Genomic DNA, 15,803 nt, shown 5'->3' on the forward strand with positions numbered 1-15,803 from the left:
CTGTGTTTGTGTGTGTGTGTGTGTGTGCTCAGGCATGTCTGGTTAACATCAGACTGAGACTGTTCATAATGAATGGATCAGACCGGTGCTGATCCCTTCCTCAATTGGGCCTGATATCAGGGTTGAGGACCCTATCAGGACCTGGTCCAGTCAGGGACTTAATCGGCAGACTATAGTGTAACCCAGCCAGTTGGAGCAGGCCAAGGGGATGAGTAGTCCTGGCTCTCCTCCTAGGCTCCATGCCTTGGCCTTGTAGGACCCTTAGATTTATTCATAGACTGATGTTAATATGGGTTGTCTAGAGTGGAGAAGTGGCTCTTTGATGTGGGAGTTATTGGAAATAACTGTTTGGACACATCATCCAGGCAACATATATTTATTTATATATTTAGCTCTATTTAACATATAAAGCACTGCCACTTCCCCCTTTCCATAACACTCTTTAGGTTCCCTTCATGGTTTCATGCAGATCGACCCCAGATCCCTCCCTACCTATCCCTCCTCCTCACTTTTGCACGGTGCAGTTTTCAAACAAACCAGTGACACTCGTTTGACTCATTCTGCTATTTTTTTCAGGGATGATGGGTTTATTTCTGCTGAGCAGGGAGACACTGCATGTCCTCTCCTCCACCCCCCCCCCCCCCCCCCCCCCACCCCCCCCCCCCCCCCCCCCCTCTCATGGGGCCTCAGGGGCGGGCTAATGTAAGTTAGGCCCAGAGCAACAGATCAGCTAGGGGGCCGGTCCTGTTTGTACACATAACATGGGGGGTTGTTGCACTCATAACTACAGCCGCTCTGGTCGAAGACTGGGATCAGGAGGGGTGGGGGAGTGGAGACTGTGGTCAGAGGAAGTGGGAGTGGCTGGGATCTTTGTGGTTAAAGTAATTGATCGTATCAGTATTGTTATGATTGCTATTGGTGTTATTCCTCTTTTCTACAGTGTACTGCTCTTCCTGTCAACGGGGTTGCCGCCAGGGTCTTCTCTTTTTAGCCTCCCTGATTGGACGAGGCACGCCGCTTCCTGGCGAAGGGCTCCAGTGGTTGGCTACATGGGGGCGTAGGGCGGACCTACAGGGAGCGTCCAGGTCTCCAGTCTCCATCATGTTGCGACAGCCGCTCCAGGACCAGGAGTAGGTGGTGAAGGTTTTGGGGAAGTCCTTTCGGCTGTGGAGGGCGCAGTAACACTGAAGGGAGCCCCAGGAGTTCCACATGTCCCTGCGCTTCAGCTGGGTCAGGTCCTTCAGGTACTCCTTCAGACTTGATTTGGACTGGACAGACGGAGACAGAGAGAGCTTCAATGTGGGACTGACTGCATCAATATTGTCAGACATTCAGTTCAAATCCTGTCTTACCATCTGCTTTATCTGGTAGATCTCATTGTAAGTGAGGTGGTCCCTCTCCTTCATGGACATGTTCACCTTCATCTTCACAGGCGTGATCATCTCCATTTTCTCCATCCCGGGGTGCTTGATTGACAGCTGGTACAAATACAAGAAGATTAGCAAACATATTTTCGCTGCCTTTCTATATTTCCTCACATAATTCCATATGTTTTTCGAAAATTACTTGTCTGATGCGATCCTCGATCTCAGCGGTCTTCCAGGTCTTGACAGACTTCACGCGGCCCATTTTGGCCCTCTGCGCAGGGTTCAGGGTCATGCGCCGGGGGTCCCAGGAGGTGTAGGCCACGTTCAGGCTGGGACACCTCAAGTACGGGCTATCCTTCACCTTCTGGCTCTGGGCAATTGTCTCTGCACATCAAAACAACAACAGTCCCTCATCACTCCTCTGCCAATCAATATAAATTTGACTAGGAGAGTATGAAAGCTGAAGCAGTTCAATATGAATATAAGGATGAGGGAGAAAGGAGTAATGTATGTGCTGGGTGTTATCATGTGTTCGCTCACCCACTGGCTGGATGTACTTGAGGAGCTGCTTACTCTTCAGGCCTATGAGATGAGCTCCCTTGGTGTAGTAGGTGAGAACATGGTCCCCGTCCTCCCTGTCTGGTCGCACGGCCCGCCGGATCAGCCTCAGAGTCTTTTTATGGTAGTACCTGGTCAGAGGTAGGGGACAGTCAAATATGGCTGACACAGCTGACCACAAGAATGTATTATTTCTGTGTAAACAGATAACGTTTATTGAAAATTCATAAGACACTGCAATGAAAAGTTGTTTCTTTGTTTTATCCCTGAAAATGTCTTGTTAACCCTACATAACCTTTGACGACATCCAGTTAGTACACACTCATGTGTAGCTTCACATGATGTCGGCCGGCTATTCATACACGAGAAGAAAGTAGCATGACTTAGAATGGCTTACTGTACGATCTCCGTTGTAGTACCACTGGACAGGATACCAGCAGCCAGCATCCTGGTCAGGGCCTTGTAAAACACTGTCTCACACACCTCAACAGACTGGGATGGGTCCGCTCCTTCAGCTCAGAAAGGAGTGAGAGAGAGGACAGGAAGCACCATCTTAATACAGTCTCACAAGCGCTATGGCAGCTCTGTGAGTCGTATGTTCATATTTACATGTGAATCCAGATAAGTTTAGTGAAGGCAACATCTTAGTTGGGGCGGCAGGGAAGCCTAGTGGTTAGAGAGTTGGACTAGTAACCAAAAGGTTGCAAATTCAAATCCCCGAGCTGACAAGGTACAAATCTGTCGTTCTGCCCCTGAACAGGCAGTTAACCCACTGTTCCTAGGCCGTCATTGAAAATAAGAATTTGTTCTTAACTGACTTGCCTAGTTAAATAAAGGTCAAATAAAATAAATTAGTCGGGGATCTTCACCTTTCAAGCACTTGGAGAAGCGCTGGCTGTCCGCCATCACATGCAGGAAATCTTGAAACCCCACCTCTCCGTCCTCTGAAGCCAAGAAACAAAAACAGCCAGCCTGTCAACTAAGGGAATGTGTATGGCTGCACCCCAAATGGCAATCTATACTTTTTTGCACTACTTTTGACCAGAGCCCTATATGGGTACAAATGTCACGCCCTATATAGGGAACAGGGGGTCATTTTGGGACACAAACAATTTGTATGTATTCTGTTCTAACATGTTTGTGATGGAAAGCACGTTATTATATTTTGGGGTAATTCCAGATACTGAGGCAGAAACATACCATCGTAGTCAGCCTTCTGCAGGGCTTTCTTCACCTCCTCTGGGCTGATACTGATACCCACTCTGTCCAGCGTGGACGCCAGGCCCTCCTCGTTGAGAGAGCCATCGCTGTTCTTTGCAAACTGCTCAAAGACTTCTTTGAAGGCTACATGGGGCAGAAAAGACAATAGATATGATTGTTGCCCATAACATAAATCAAAATCAAATCAAGTCAAATCAAATGTATTTATATAGCCCTTCGTACATCAGCTGATATCTCAAAGTGCTGTACAGAAACCCAGCCTAAAACCCCAAACAGCAAGCAATGCAGGTGTAGAAGCACGGTGGCTAGGAAAAACTCCCTAGAAAGGCCAAAACCTAGGAAGAAACCTAGAGAGGAACCAGGCTATGTGGGGTGGCCAGTCCTCTTCTGGCAGTGCCGGGTGGAGATTATAACGAAACATGGTCAAGATGTTCAAATGTTCATAAATGACCAGCATGGTCGAATAATAATAAGGCAGAACAGTTGAAACTGGAGCAGCAGCACAGTCAGGTGGACTGGGGACAGCAAGGAGTCATCATGTCAGGTATTCCTGGGGCATGGTCCTAGGGCTCAGGTCCTCCGAGAGAGAGAAAGAAAGAGAGAATTAGAGAGAGCATATGTGGGATGGCCAGTCCTCTTCTGGCTGTGCCGGGTGGAGATTATAACAGAACATGGCCAAGATGTTCAAATGTTCATAAATGACCAGCATGGTCAAATAATATTAAGGCAGAACAGTTGAAACTGGAGCAGCAGCACAGCCAGGTGGACTGGGGACAGCAAGGAGTCATCATGTCAGGTAGTCCTGGGGCATGGTCCTAGGGCTCAGGTCCTCCGAGAGAGAGAAAGAGAGAAGGAGAGAATTAGAGAAGGAGAGAATTAGAGAACGCACACCTAGATTCACACAGGACACCGAATAGGACAGGAGAAGTACTCCAGATATAACAAACTGACCCTAGCCCCCCGACACATAAACTACTACTGCAGCATAAATACTGGAGGCTGAGACAGGAGGGGTCAGGAGACACTGTGGCCCACTCCGAGGACACCCCCGGACAGGGCCAAACAGGAAGGATATAACCCCACCCACTTTGCCAAAGCACAGCCCCCACACCACTAGAGGGATATCTTCAACCACCAACTTACCATCCTGAGACAAGGCTGAGTATAGCCCACAAAGACCTCCGCCACGGCACAACCCATGGGGGGGGGGACCACATCAGTGACTCAACCCACTCAGGTGACGCACCCCCTCCAGGGACAGCATGAGAGAGCCCCAGTAAGCCAGTGACCCAGCCCCTGTAATAGGGTTAGAGGCAGAGAATCCCAGTGGAAAGAGGGGAACCGGCCAGGCAGAGACAGCAAGGGCGGTTCGTTGCTCCAGAGCCTTTCCGTTCACCCTCCCACTCCTGGGCCAGACTACACTCAATCATATGACCCACTGAAGAGATGAGTCTTCAGTAGAGACTTAAATGTTGAGACCGAGTTTGCGTCTCTGACATGGGTAGGCAGACCGTTCCATAAAAATGAAGCTCTATAGGAGAAAGCCCTGCCTCCAGCTGTTTGCTTAGAAATTCTAGGGACAATTAGGAGGCCTGCGTCTTGTGACCGTAGCGTACGTGTAGGTATGTACGGCAGGACCAAATCAGAGAGATAGGTAGGAGCAAGCCCATGTAATGCTTTGTAGGTTAGCAGTAAAACCTTGAAATCAGCCCTTGCTTTGACAGGAAGCCAGTGTAGAGAGGCTAGCACTGGAGTAATATGATCAATCTTTTTGGTTCTAGTCAGGATTCTAGCAGCCGTATTTAGCACTAACTGAAGTTTATTTAGTGCTTTATCCGGGTAGCCGGAAAGTAGAGCATTGCAGTAGTCTAACCTAGAAGTGACAAAAGCATGGATTAATTTTTCTGCATCATTTTTGGACAGAAAGTTTCTGATTTTTGCAATGTTACGTAGATGGAAAAAAGCTGTCCTTGAAATGGTCTTGATATGTTCTTCAAAAGAGAGATCAGGGTCCAGAGTAACGCCGAGGTCCTTCACAGTTTTATTTGAGACGACTGTACAACCATTAAGATTAATTGTCAGATTCAACAGAAGATCATAACATAACTTCAAAATGCATGTACAATAGAAGATCGTCAATTAATTCATTACAAAAAATGTTTGTATTGGTAGGTAATATTAGTTGACAATATAAGACAGGCTAACAGTATGCATGCTACTTACCATCAGACTGGGCATCGATCAGGGGATCGTCAGGCACCGTAGTTGCCAGGTCTTCAATATGAGTAATGCCCCTACAGGCAAACAGGCACAAGCAGATAGTGGTGTTAGGGGATAACGGTGACATTTGTGGGGAACAGAATAGGTATGAATGGTAAGTATGGAGCAGAGGGCAGGTACTGACAGTGAGTTTAAGAACTTCTCCAGGTCCTCTGTGTTGATGGTTTTGTCTGGCATCTTCTGGTTCAGCTTCTGGTACTCCTCATATGAGATGGAGCCCGTCCACCGTGGAATCGCTGGGAGTTTAACCAGGGCAGCTTTATCTGGCTTTGGCATTGGCTGATGGGGCCTTTGCTGCAGCTCATCACATGGAATGATGGCCCTCTTCTTGGTGATATCCCTGGGTTTGAATCGCTCCAACTCTGGCTTCTGTCGGTTGGGCCTTTGCTGGAGATTCTCGCAGGGGATGGTTCCGCTTCTCTTGGTGATCTCTCTAGCTTTGAGTCTGTCTGAATCTGTCATGGCTTGGTTGAGTCTGTGCTGTATGTCGTAGGAGAGGGGCGCCTTCCTCCTGCTATAGTCCCTGCCTCTGCCTTGCTCTGCTCCATGGGAGGACCCTTTTCTCCGGGGTTCTTTGGCTATTGGCGGGACGTTATCTTCTTTCTGTTCACCTAGTTTGGTCTTGCGGAAGTCTTCGACTTTGCCCTGGACTTTGTCATCTTCTTCACTTGGACTGGGCCGTGACCAGCTGAACTTGGATATGGCCGGTAAGGTCTTCTGCATGACCTTAGCTCCAACACCAATCTCCTCTGGGATACCGGCCACCATCACAGTCTTATGGGCCTTTTCTGCCTTGGCAGAAAGCTTCCCGCTGGGCCGGTCATTCTCAGTGAGAAGGGGGTTGGTGGTGGTCCCAGCCACGGCTGTCTTGGTGAAGAGGAGTGGGAACTTGATCTTCTTCCTGTCGCTGTCAATGTTATCTGGGGATGTAGATCCCTCTGCCCCTCTGCAACTCTTATCAGTGCCAGTGGGTGGGGAGTGCTGAGGTGAGTTATTATGGATAATTCCTTGCGCGCTGCGGAGAGCTTTGCCCTCTACTGAAGACTGCATGACTGCCCCCTGGCGAACTTCAGCGTTAGCTCGCTCTGACTCCGAACTGTACCTGTTATCAGTAATCTGCAAAGGATTCTTCAGCCTCAGCTTCACTAGGAACCTTGACACCTTCTTCTGGGTCTCCTGAGAGAACAAACCCCTTCAATAAATGTCACTAGCAAAGTAAACCTCAGTGGTGTAAAGTACTGAAGTAAAAATACTTGAACATACTATGTCGTTTTTTGAGGTAAATGTACTTTATATTTTTGACAACTTTTACTTCTCTACATTCCTAAAGAAAATAATGTGCTTTTTACTCCATACATTTTCCCTAAAACCTTAAAGTACTCGTTACATTTTGAATGCTTAGCAGGACAGGAAAATGGTCTAATTCACACACTTATCAAGAGAACATGCCTGGTCATCCCTAATGCTTCTGAACTCATTAAACACATGCTTGGTTTGTAAATGATGTCTGAGTGTTGGAGAGTGCGCCTTGCTGTCCGTAAATTAAAAAAATTAAAAACAAAAATGGTGCCGTCTGGTTTGCTTACTATAAGGAATTTGAAGCGATGTATACTTTTACTTTTGATACTTAAGTATATTTGAGCAATTACATTTACTTTTGACACTTAAGTATATTTAAAACCAAATACTTTTAGACTTTTACTTTTGATACTTAAGTATATTTTTTTGCAATTACATTTACTTTTGACACTTAAGTATATTTAAAACCAAATACTTTTAGACTTTTACTCAAGTAGTATTTTACTGGGTGACTTTCACTTTTACTTGAGTAATTTTCTATTAGGTTTATCTTTACTTTTACACAAGTATGACAATTGAGTACTTTTTCCACAACTGGTCAAATGTACCCAAACACAACATTGATATATCAATATAGCCGAGGGAGATGGGTGATAGAAGTAAATGTAAGAACCATACCAGAATAAGGTATTGAGATATTACGTAGAAAACATCATGGTGACTGTATCCTTATTACATAGCTTTGTGATTTATCATGCCCTACAGGTGTATGTGACTTGACTTGCCTCTTTCCAGCTCCAGTCTTCCTCCATTGTTTGATGATATGACTGCTTGGCAGAAAAAAAGGTGAGCTGCACCTGCCTCTGAGGGCTGGACTAAAAAAGTGATAGGCCTATACTAAACTGGAAGGCTTCAGGTGGTGCCCTTGGAGAATAGGTATGAAGCAAGAAGGCATCAAGAACTGAGTTGGTAACCCAGACAGTGGTGGTGGATCCAGTCAGATGGGTGTAAAACAAGAGGGGGGGAGATCTAATTTATTAAAATCTCACATAACCCAATACCACTACCAAACAAATTCCTGAATTTACCAAAATAATACTTTGAAGACATGTTTGGAGATGGTAAACGAATATGTTATTGTGGAACAAGGGAGATTATTGTTAAACAATAAATAGATTTAACCAACCTCTTAAAAGAGCATGATCCTCAATTGGCCATAGGCTAGAGATGGAAAAAGAGCCAAGCCTCAGGCACCAGAGGTGGCAGGGCCTCTGATCCCGAATTCCACCATGTACCAAATGGACAAAGGATGGAATTTCGAAGTGTAAATGTAACCAATAGTACTGCTCCGTGTGTGTGGAATATGACGCGCAACAACTGTGACCCAAGTAGCAACAATGACGCACCGCATCTCGTACGGCTATTTTCTGCCGTTTTAGTCAGATTTACTTACTGCCGGGTGAAACTGTTTAAAAGCTCTTTGCATCGCTCAGTAGGCTACGTGGCTGGTGTAGGATCAACAGCTCCCCCTTCCCCAGTCCTAACATTAATCATTAGCAGGGGAAATGCGAAACTGACCCAAGATCAACGTCTAGGGTCAACTTTACCAGGTCTAAACTGTTTGTTTCGACAGTCCGAGTGTTGGACCGTTGACAAAAACAAGTCCGTCATAAATAACAGTCCGAGAAAAAATGAGAGCGAGGGGAACCCTGAATACCCTTCCCAGCTCCCGTTTGCTTCTATTTCTATTCAATTCAATTAGATCAACGTCTCGAGACTCAGCTCTCTCTGACATGTAACAGGGTTACAGTATCCCAACAACTGGATGAACTCATGAAACTATCCCCATCATATCCAGTATGTTTTACAGTTCATTGTAGTGATGTCAACCGGATCATTTCAAGGATAGGCCTAGCTGATACAGTCCACTTGCTTGATCCAAATCGTGTTGCTGATTTGTGTTGCTACTTATTTTGCGTCTCTCTCGCTCTGACAAGTAATATTGACATTTGGAGCTATAGAAATGCTGTGTTAATTGAGCCGCCTATTCAAGAATTCCAGGTGTTTGTACAAATTTCAGGAGAGTTAGATCTGCATATTGGTCAAAACGATTCAAAGAAGTCCAAAATGTTCCCGTGTACCTAACCGAACTGATATAGTACAGAAAAATATATAGGTATAGGCAAAGTTGTACAAATATCGAGAAGTGACTATAAAATGAGAAATATCGAACGTGGACTTCAAAATTCCTGTATACTTTTCAGTTTGGAAGAAAATATTTCTGAAGAATGGTTAAGTTCTTCTTTATCCTCCTAAACTCTAATCTGGGGCGGCAGGGTAGCCTAGTGGTTAGCGTGTTGGACTAGTAACCGGAAGTTTGCAAGTTCAAATCCCAGAGCTGACAAGGTGTTCTGTTGTTCTACCCCTGAACAGGCAGTTAATCCACTAGGCCATCATTGAAAATAATAATTTGTTCTTAACTGACTTGCCTAGTTAAATAAATGTTTAAAAAAATTAACCTCTTACACGCACAAATATACACCACTACCTGTCCTGGACACTTTCATAAAACAAATTTGGGCAGGTGCTCTGGTATTTAGACCGCTGACTCATATGTGCCTGGCTTACTCCAATTGCTCTAGAGTGAACCATTAAAAAGGTTTAAAGGTTATATTGTTTGACTAACCTGTGATTTATATGGCATGTGTTAATGTTCCACCAGGTGTCTGGCTGGCCCTGGACCTGGTCGGGGCCAACCTACACAGAAATGGAGTCTTTCACCCACATATCCCAGGGCCTGTCTCACACCTCCATCCTCCTCATAGTGGTGGGCATCATAGTCTCCCTGCTGGCCTTCCTGGGTAGCATTGGGGCGTGGTCTGACAGCCGTCTGCTCCTTGGATTGGTGGGTAGTACAATGTGAGATATGGTAACTTGGGGGCTTTATGTTTTGGAGAACAGTCAATATGCCGTGTTCCATCTTCACATACTAAATCATAACCTGTCTGCCACATTTGCCTTTTGCTTTTGGAGAGTAACATCTTGGTTGTTTGTACTCTGTAGTTCACACACTTCCTAATGCTGATCCTCAGCCTGCAGATAGTGTCTGGGATTCTTTTCTATGTCTTCAGAAACCAGGTAAATATGACTCTTTGCCCAGCTGTCTCAATCTACTGCAGACGGTATGTTTTCCAGGGAATTCAACTAGTATTGCTTGATTGACAAGGGTGAAAATGCGTTTTGTGTCCTCTGCACCCTCTGCAGGTGGAGAGAAGGATCACCCTGAAAGTTAACGAGGCGATCATGCAGCACAGCCCCAGAGATAAGGTTGCCATCGATGACCTACAACATGCAGTGAGTAGCGTGCTATTCACTCCTTACCAGGGGAATGGCCTCTGTGAGATACACTATCAAAGTTTGTTTATGTGTGTTTCAGTTTCGTTGTTGTGGTGCAGAGAACTACACTGACTGGCTCCTGCAGGGCTCTCATGAGAATATTAGTTTTGTGTCACACTCCTGTTGCCATGCGGATTCTGTGGCCTGTGTGAATGTCGTCACCACAGACATGTTAACCAGCACAGGGAAGTGCGAGGGGGTTACAAAGGCCTTAGATGAGGTTAACAGAAAGGTGATCATGATTCCCTACATGGAAATTTCTGTGACAATGATGAGAGGTTTTAAGGGCCCTAAAGAGTAATGAGGCTTTATCTAAAATGCCCTGAGTCTTTTCACTAAAACCTATAATAACAAGCTTTTAGTCATGCTTAGCTCAGATCCTGGAGGTCTGCAATTCAGCAAGTAAGACGAGCAGGGGCTTGAGGGGATAAAGTTAAACACGGTCAATATATATCAGCTGGTTCTCTGAGTGACTGACTGCAGACACTGTGGCCCCGGAGGACAGACAGTTCATTAACAGCTCATTTAGTCACAGGAAGAGAGGTTTCACAACACTGTGTGTGTGTGTGTGTGTGTGTGTGTGTGTGTGTGTGTGTGTGTGTGTGTGTGTGTGTGTGTGTGTGTGTGTGTGTGTGTGTGGTCCCTCCAGGGCTTTGTGCAGGTGTTCAAAGAGTCCCTGAAGAGGAACCTGGTGTGGCTGGGTGCCGCCTGCATCATACTGGGTCTCATAGAGGTAAAACAACATATCAGGTGTCCTACTTAGGTCACATGTTGCATCCTTGTACTTACTGTGTTATTATCATTTTTTATCAGTTAGTGGGATGCATCGTGGGAATTAAGCTCTTTCGGGATGTCAAGAAGAGAGAGGTGTATAAGAATTTAGATTAAGGAGGGAGGGAACGGCTTCGGTCAAGACAATGCCCATACTATTCTATTGTAAATCGGGGGAGAATGCTGTGACTCTCATCATAATGCAGTTTAGATCCTGTGCAGCCTATTGTCTTTCCAAATATTGAATTGTTGTCAGTGATTGGTTGTTTTGTTGTTGTTGTTTTTTCTGGAATGTTCAGATTTTTTATGGTGGTGGAGGCAAGGGTGTAGGAATAACAGTGCAGCTTGAATTCACACATTGTTGAGTTGATTTGTTTTTGTTGTCGTTTTGAATGTCTGCATTCTGTGTCTGCCATGTTTCACCAGGCCATTTGGTCCAGGAGGTGAGGCGGTCACCTGTCACACAGTCATTCTCCCATGTTATTTAGGCGGTTGTTCCTGGGTGGTTCACTAGGAACTTTTGCTCCCGTCACCTCCAAGCGATAAGGGTGTGGTGGTGCTAATTAGAGTTTCTTCAGACAGCTGGGAGGCTACAGCCCCCCCCCCCCCCCCCCCCATCTGAACAACAAGCCTTAATTTTATGCCCAGTGCTTTACGAGCACTCTTACTGCACCCCACCCGGCCTGTTAGTGGATCCAAGTGTATCCGAGGCACCGGGAAAAATGTAACACGTCAGCCAGACGCTTGACCGATGGCGGCGGGCTGAAGGCTGGTCTCCCTGGCCTACAGTGAAACAGGCTGACAGGGCCTCTGGCTGGCTTCGATGGAGACAGGAGACTGCTGTCTGTCTGCTGTGGGGCCTGCCTGCTGCTCTACCTGGCCCGGCCCCCGGCCCCTGTAATGTCAGTAACTAGGTCAGTAGTAGTACTCAACATCCCCAAATTGGATGGGCTCCCAGCAAGTCTTCTGTTATTGAGGATTGTGTTGTCAATCCCTAATTCAGCCAACACCCAGGCCAGCAACCTCCTCTCCTCTTCTCCTCGGACTGTTTAATACTGTAATGTGTGCCAAGGGGGGCATGGTGTAATTTAGGATACTTTTTCTGGTGATTCAGAGGAAATGTTCAAACCAGCAGCACTGGCAGGCAGCAGACACCACTAAATGCAAGCCTTCGGGGCCTCTATTCACTGCCCGTATGTACCCTGCAGTCGCTTCAGGAATGTTCTCTCTGTCTGTCTGTCTGTCTGTCTGTCTGTCTGTCTGTCTGTCTGTCTGATAAGATCACACTGCATCTCTCCTTTCACCTTTTATTTTTCATCTTCTCATTCAGCCTCTGGTCTGAAGGATGGTGAAGGACGACACAGAACTGATAAGAAGACCTCATTCGGCACTAGGATTGGCACTAGGATTGGCCTACTTTAGTGGTCAGCGGTACAGCGGAGATCTATCTGAGAGGTCCGCTTGGCAGAGGGTTTGCTGTGCAGAAGGGCCTGGGTTGTTTTTTTTGTGAGATTATTATTAGTTACGCTGCACGTTTGACCATGAACGTCTGGTCTGGAGAGTCTGTCTGTCTCTCCCCAAGGCCTTCCAACATACAGCTCAACATGTGCAGCAGGACAGATGGAACCGCCCCCAACCAAAAGAGGAAGAAACCTCAGGATTGAAGGAAGGAAATTAGAAAATGCGGTCTTATGCCCTTACCATAACCACACAATGCTAAGAGTTGCTCAATCAATTTGTACTGATAGTGTGGGCTAAAGTTTTCAACGAGATAAAATGTCTTTTTCTGATATGACTGGTTTTGAGGGCTAGTAGGAGCAAATGTAGTAATGTCCCAGAAGGATCTGATGAGTGGTGCGAGACTGGACATGACGTTAGGGGGTTGTTGCTTTTCCGAAAAGCTTTGTAGAAAGTGACTCTTCTACTGTTAGTAACTCTTATGCTGAGTGTTTTTGGAATGATAATATGTAGAATGAATGTGTATATTAGTGGGTGTTGTGTGTCTGCTAGAATATGGGTTATTTATGAGTGTGTGCATATGATATGGGTGTGTGTGTGTTTAACTCGCACCTCCTTGACGAGGCGCCTCCACCATTTCTCTCTCTCTCTCTCTCTTTGGGCAGGGCTCAGATGGAAGTGATTACGCTGCACAGGGAGGGAGAAATTACAGAGAGAACCTACAGAGCTCCAGCCCTTCTCCTTTATCCACTCACTCATTCACTCACTTACACATACAGGCACGCAATCACATGCACAGGAACACATGCCCTGCCGCCAGTCCCACCACCTTGCTTCTGGTGGTACATTTCCACTCCTGGCTGTGTCAGGACAATGCGCCAGTGTGCTCCCCTCCTTCTCCTGCCTCCCCTCTCGTGGGCCAAGTGAGTGAGCGAGCGGTGAGGGCCAGGGTTGTAAATTCCTCTGAAAGAGCAGTTAAGAAGGCTCCCATTAAAAAGGGGATCGACGCTCGCCATAAAGGAGCCGAAGAAATGAGTCATCACCTGGAGCCTGAAGGGTTCCAGAGCCTGCAGAACCACAGAGGAGAGGAACTGTAGAAATAGAACGGATAGAACATACTGTATCTTTCATTTCAGATGTATACAACTTAGGTAAACTAAGTTGAGATGCCAAGGAAGCATTGTGATTAGATGACATGAGCGTTATAATTGTGATATTTAACTACAATGTCACATTTCTATGTTTTCAAATTTAATTATTTGGATATATTCTAAAAAAACATGTCTTCTCTTTGCTCCATTTCATATGTTTTGGAACCCTAAGGCTAGTGCCGCTAGTTTCCTATATTGTAGAACCCTAAGCCTGAACCTACACGCTAACTAACCACTTAATCTTAACATCAGGCGTGGAGATACAGTATATTCTAGACCGTGAACCCCGCCCTCTCTCAGCTTCAGGTCTGTAGGTCAGTTGAGTTGCCTTAGCAGCTCTCTGTGCTGTACCACACAGCTACTATACAGACAGGGGCGGATTCAGAAGGCCAGGCAGCGAGCTCTAACGAGTGAACACAGCTATGTCAGACAGGGGGCTTCCTGTGCACTGAGGTGGGACAGTAAGTGCTTTCACCCCAATCCTTCAACCTAACTGACCACCGGTGTTTGTGTTTGTCTTAGCAAGGGCTCTGTGCCACGGGAGTCAGGACAACAATAGCTGGAAACCAAGTCAAACAGAACTGGCTGGGTCGTATACAGGTTGGATTAGAGTTGTATTCGTCTGTTTCATGTACTGCCTGGAGCACAAAAGTTGCTGGAGTTTCTTATTATAGAAGTCATTTGCACGAACACAATAGAAGATGATGACATTGACTAGAAGAATTCCCCCATTGCTCTGTTTGTATTCTCATCACCAGATTGTTAACCTATACTCGTGCCATGGCCCGAGGAGTGGTATGGTTGTGTACACAGTGTGGTGTCTGGCTATGTATCAACCCCCCTCTCTCCTCCAAATCAAGCCCATTATTATCCCAGGCGAACTCCAGGCTCCCAAAATATCCGTAACGCAGCTGTCAGAACCACTCTGGGCAACAGCTGGAGCAGCTCAGGGGCGCTCCCTCTCTCTCGACCCTCTCTACCACACACACCCAGACTCTCTCTCTCTCTACCACACACCCCCAGACTCCCTCTCTCTTGACCCTCTCTACCACACACACCCAGACTCTCTCGCTCTCTCTACCACACACCCCCAGACTCTCTCTCTCTCTACCACACACCCCCAGACTCCCTCTCTCTTGACCCTCTCTACCACACACACCCAGACTCTCTCGCTCTCTCTACCACACACCCCCAGACTCCCCCTCTCGCTTTACCACGCACCCCCAGACTCCCTCTCTCTTGGCCCTCTCTACCACACACACCCAGACTCTCTCTCTCTCTACCAAACACCCCCAGACTCCCTCTCTCTCTCTACCACACACCCCCAGACTCCCTCTCTCTCTCTACCACACACCCCCAGGCTCCCTCTCTCTCTCTACCCCACACCCCCAGACTCCCTCTCTCTCTCTACCACACTCACCCAGAATCTCTTTACCACACACCCTCAGGTTTTCTACGACAGGGCATGGGACCTGAGTAGTTTACTCCAAGCACGCACAGAGAAATAGTTAGCCCCTTTAAAATACTCTGTATTCACACTGTGTGTGTGTGTGTGTGTGTGTGTGTGTGTGTGTGTGTGTGTGTGCCTGCCTAGCCTGGGCCCCACCCTTCTATCTCACTGAAGCCACCTCTGAATGGCCTGTGTGTACTCTGTGGGTCATAAAACCCCAGACAAATGGTGTGTGTGAGAGTGAGCCAAGGAGGGGGTGGAGGAAGTGAGGCCGGCTGTAACAGAGGCTCTGCCACCACAGTTATTGTCTGCTTCTGTTCCGTTCCCTACTGCTGTAGTTAACTTACAAATCCTCTGAGCCCCAGAACAGGACATGGACTGAGTGGCCAGTTGGTAAGATCATCCAAAGTTGAGGAGTTGAGAGTAGGCTTTCCAGATATCCATTCCCTTCATTTTCTGTGTATCTTTTCCCCTGATAGTGTCCAGCCAAGGTATCTATGAACTTTTCAACAAATAAATCTACAACTATGTCCACAAAGACTCTCACAGCCTACTGATAAAACCAGGACAGGACATTAAAAACACTCATAATGTTGAAGAGAAGCACTGTGACCGAGCAGGTTACCACTATATTGAAGAGGAGTGCCTCTGTAACATAGAAACTGAGAATGCACATTTTAACCTCCCTTTCTCCTGACAACTCTCTGATTTCTCCCTCCCCCAGATCTATACGGTGGCCTCAGGAAGCAATCCATGCAGGGAATAGGAGGAGAGGGAACATATTGGACTTCCTGTTTTGATTTCAAGGGGGAAACGAGATCCAGAGATATGGAGGGAGCGCTGGAAAATCTA

The 15,803-nt window shown here is 46.6% G+C and overlaps 2 protein-coding genes across 4 annotated transcripts; one reads left to right on the forward strand and one right to left on the reverse strand.

The window, feature by feature from the left end:
* Positions 1–669: 669 nt before the first annotated feature.
* On the reverse strand, positions 670–8,665 carry LOC110486268. Of its 3 annotated transcripts, none has more exons than XM_036940967.1 (11): positions 7,912–8,665; positions 7,511–7,686; positions 5,551–6,602; positions 5,370–5,440; positions 3,126–3,269; positions 2,795–2,869; positions 2,323–2,440; positions 1,941–2,056; positions 1,567–1,751; positions 1,353–1,478; positions 670–1,268 (listed from the first exon to the last, which is right to left on the reverse strand). In XM_036940967.1, exons 2-11 carry the CDS (start codon positions 7,535–7,537, stop codon positions 957–959), a joined length of 2,226 nt encoding a protein of 741 aa, XP_036796862.1. In that variant the 5' UTR covers positions 7,538–7,686; positions 7,912–8,665; the 3' UTR covers positions 670–956. The 3 variants fall into 3 exon arrangements, with proteins under 3 accessions (XP_036796862.1, XP_021413401.2, XP_021413402.2); XM_021557726.2 differs by having other exon boundaries at positions 1,908–2,056; positions 7,912–8,391; XM_021557727.2 differs by having other exon boundaries at positions 1,908–2,056; positions 2,323–2,434; positions 7,912–8,390.
* An 827-nt stretch (positions 8,666–9,492) lies between these two features.
* LOC110485165 (CD63 antigen-like) lies at positions 9,493–10,422 on the forward strand. The gene is made up of 4 exons (XM_021556229.1): positions 9,493–9,630; positions 9,789–9,863; positions 9,990–10,079; positions 10,162–10,422. Exons 1-4 carry the CDS (start codon positions 9,493–9,495, stop codon positions 10,420–10,422), a joined length of 564 nt encoding a protein of 187 aa, XP_021411904.1.
* The last annotated feature ends 5,381 nt before the right edge of the window (positions 10,423–15,803 follow it).

This window comes from Oncorhynchus mykiss, chromosome 13 (assembly GCF_013265735.2).
Source record: "Oncorhynchus mykiss isolate Arlee chromosome 13, USDA_OmykA_1.1, whole genome shotgun sequence".
Taxonomy (NCBI): domain Eukaryota; kingdom Metazoa; phylum Chordata; class Actinopteri; order Salmoniformes; family Salmonidae; genus Oncorhynchus; species Oncorhynchus mykiss.

What these genes read in the sequence shown, in the direction of transcription:
- LOC110486268 (XM_021557726.2), bottom strand. Translation starts at nt 7,537, where the DNA reads ATGGAGGAAGACTGGAGCTGGAAAGAG. An exon ending in GCAGAAGGCTGACTACGATG is followed by an intron (nt 2,870 to 3,125) that starts GTATGTTTCTGC and finishes TCTTGGCTTCAG; the next exon opens with AGGACGGAGAGGTGGGGTTT. An exon ending in TCGAGGATCGCATCAGACAA is followed by an intron (nt 1,479 to 1,566) that starts GTAATTTTCGAA and finishes TATTTGTACCAG; the next exon opens with CTGTCAATCAAGCACCCCGG.
- LOC110485165 (XM_021556229.1), top strand. Translation starts at nt 9,493, where the DNA reads ATGGAGTCTTTCACCCACATATCCCAGGGCCTGTCTCACACCTCCATC. An exon ending in GCCGTCTGCTCCTTGGATTG is followed by an intron (nt 9,631 to 9,788) that starts GTGGGTAGTACA and finishes TGTACTCTGTAG; the next exon opens with TTCACACACTTCCTAATGCT. An exon ending in TCGATGACCTACAACATGCA is followed by an intron (nt 10,080 to 10,161) that starts GTGAGTAGCGTG and finishes TGTGTGTTTCAG; the next exon opens with TTTCGTTGTTGTGGTGCAGA.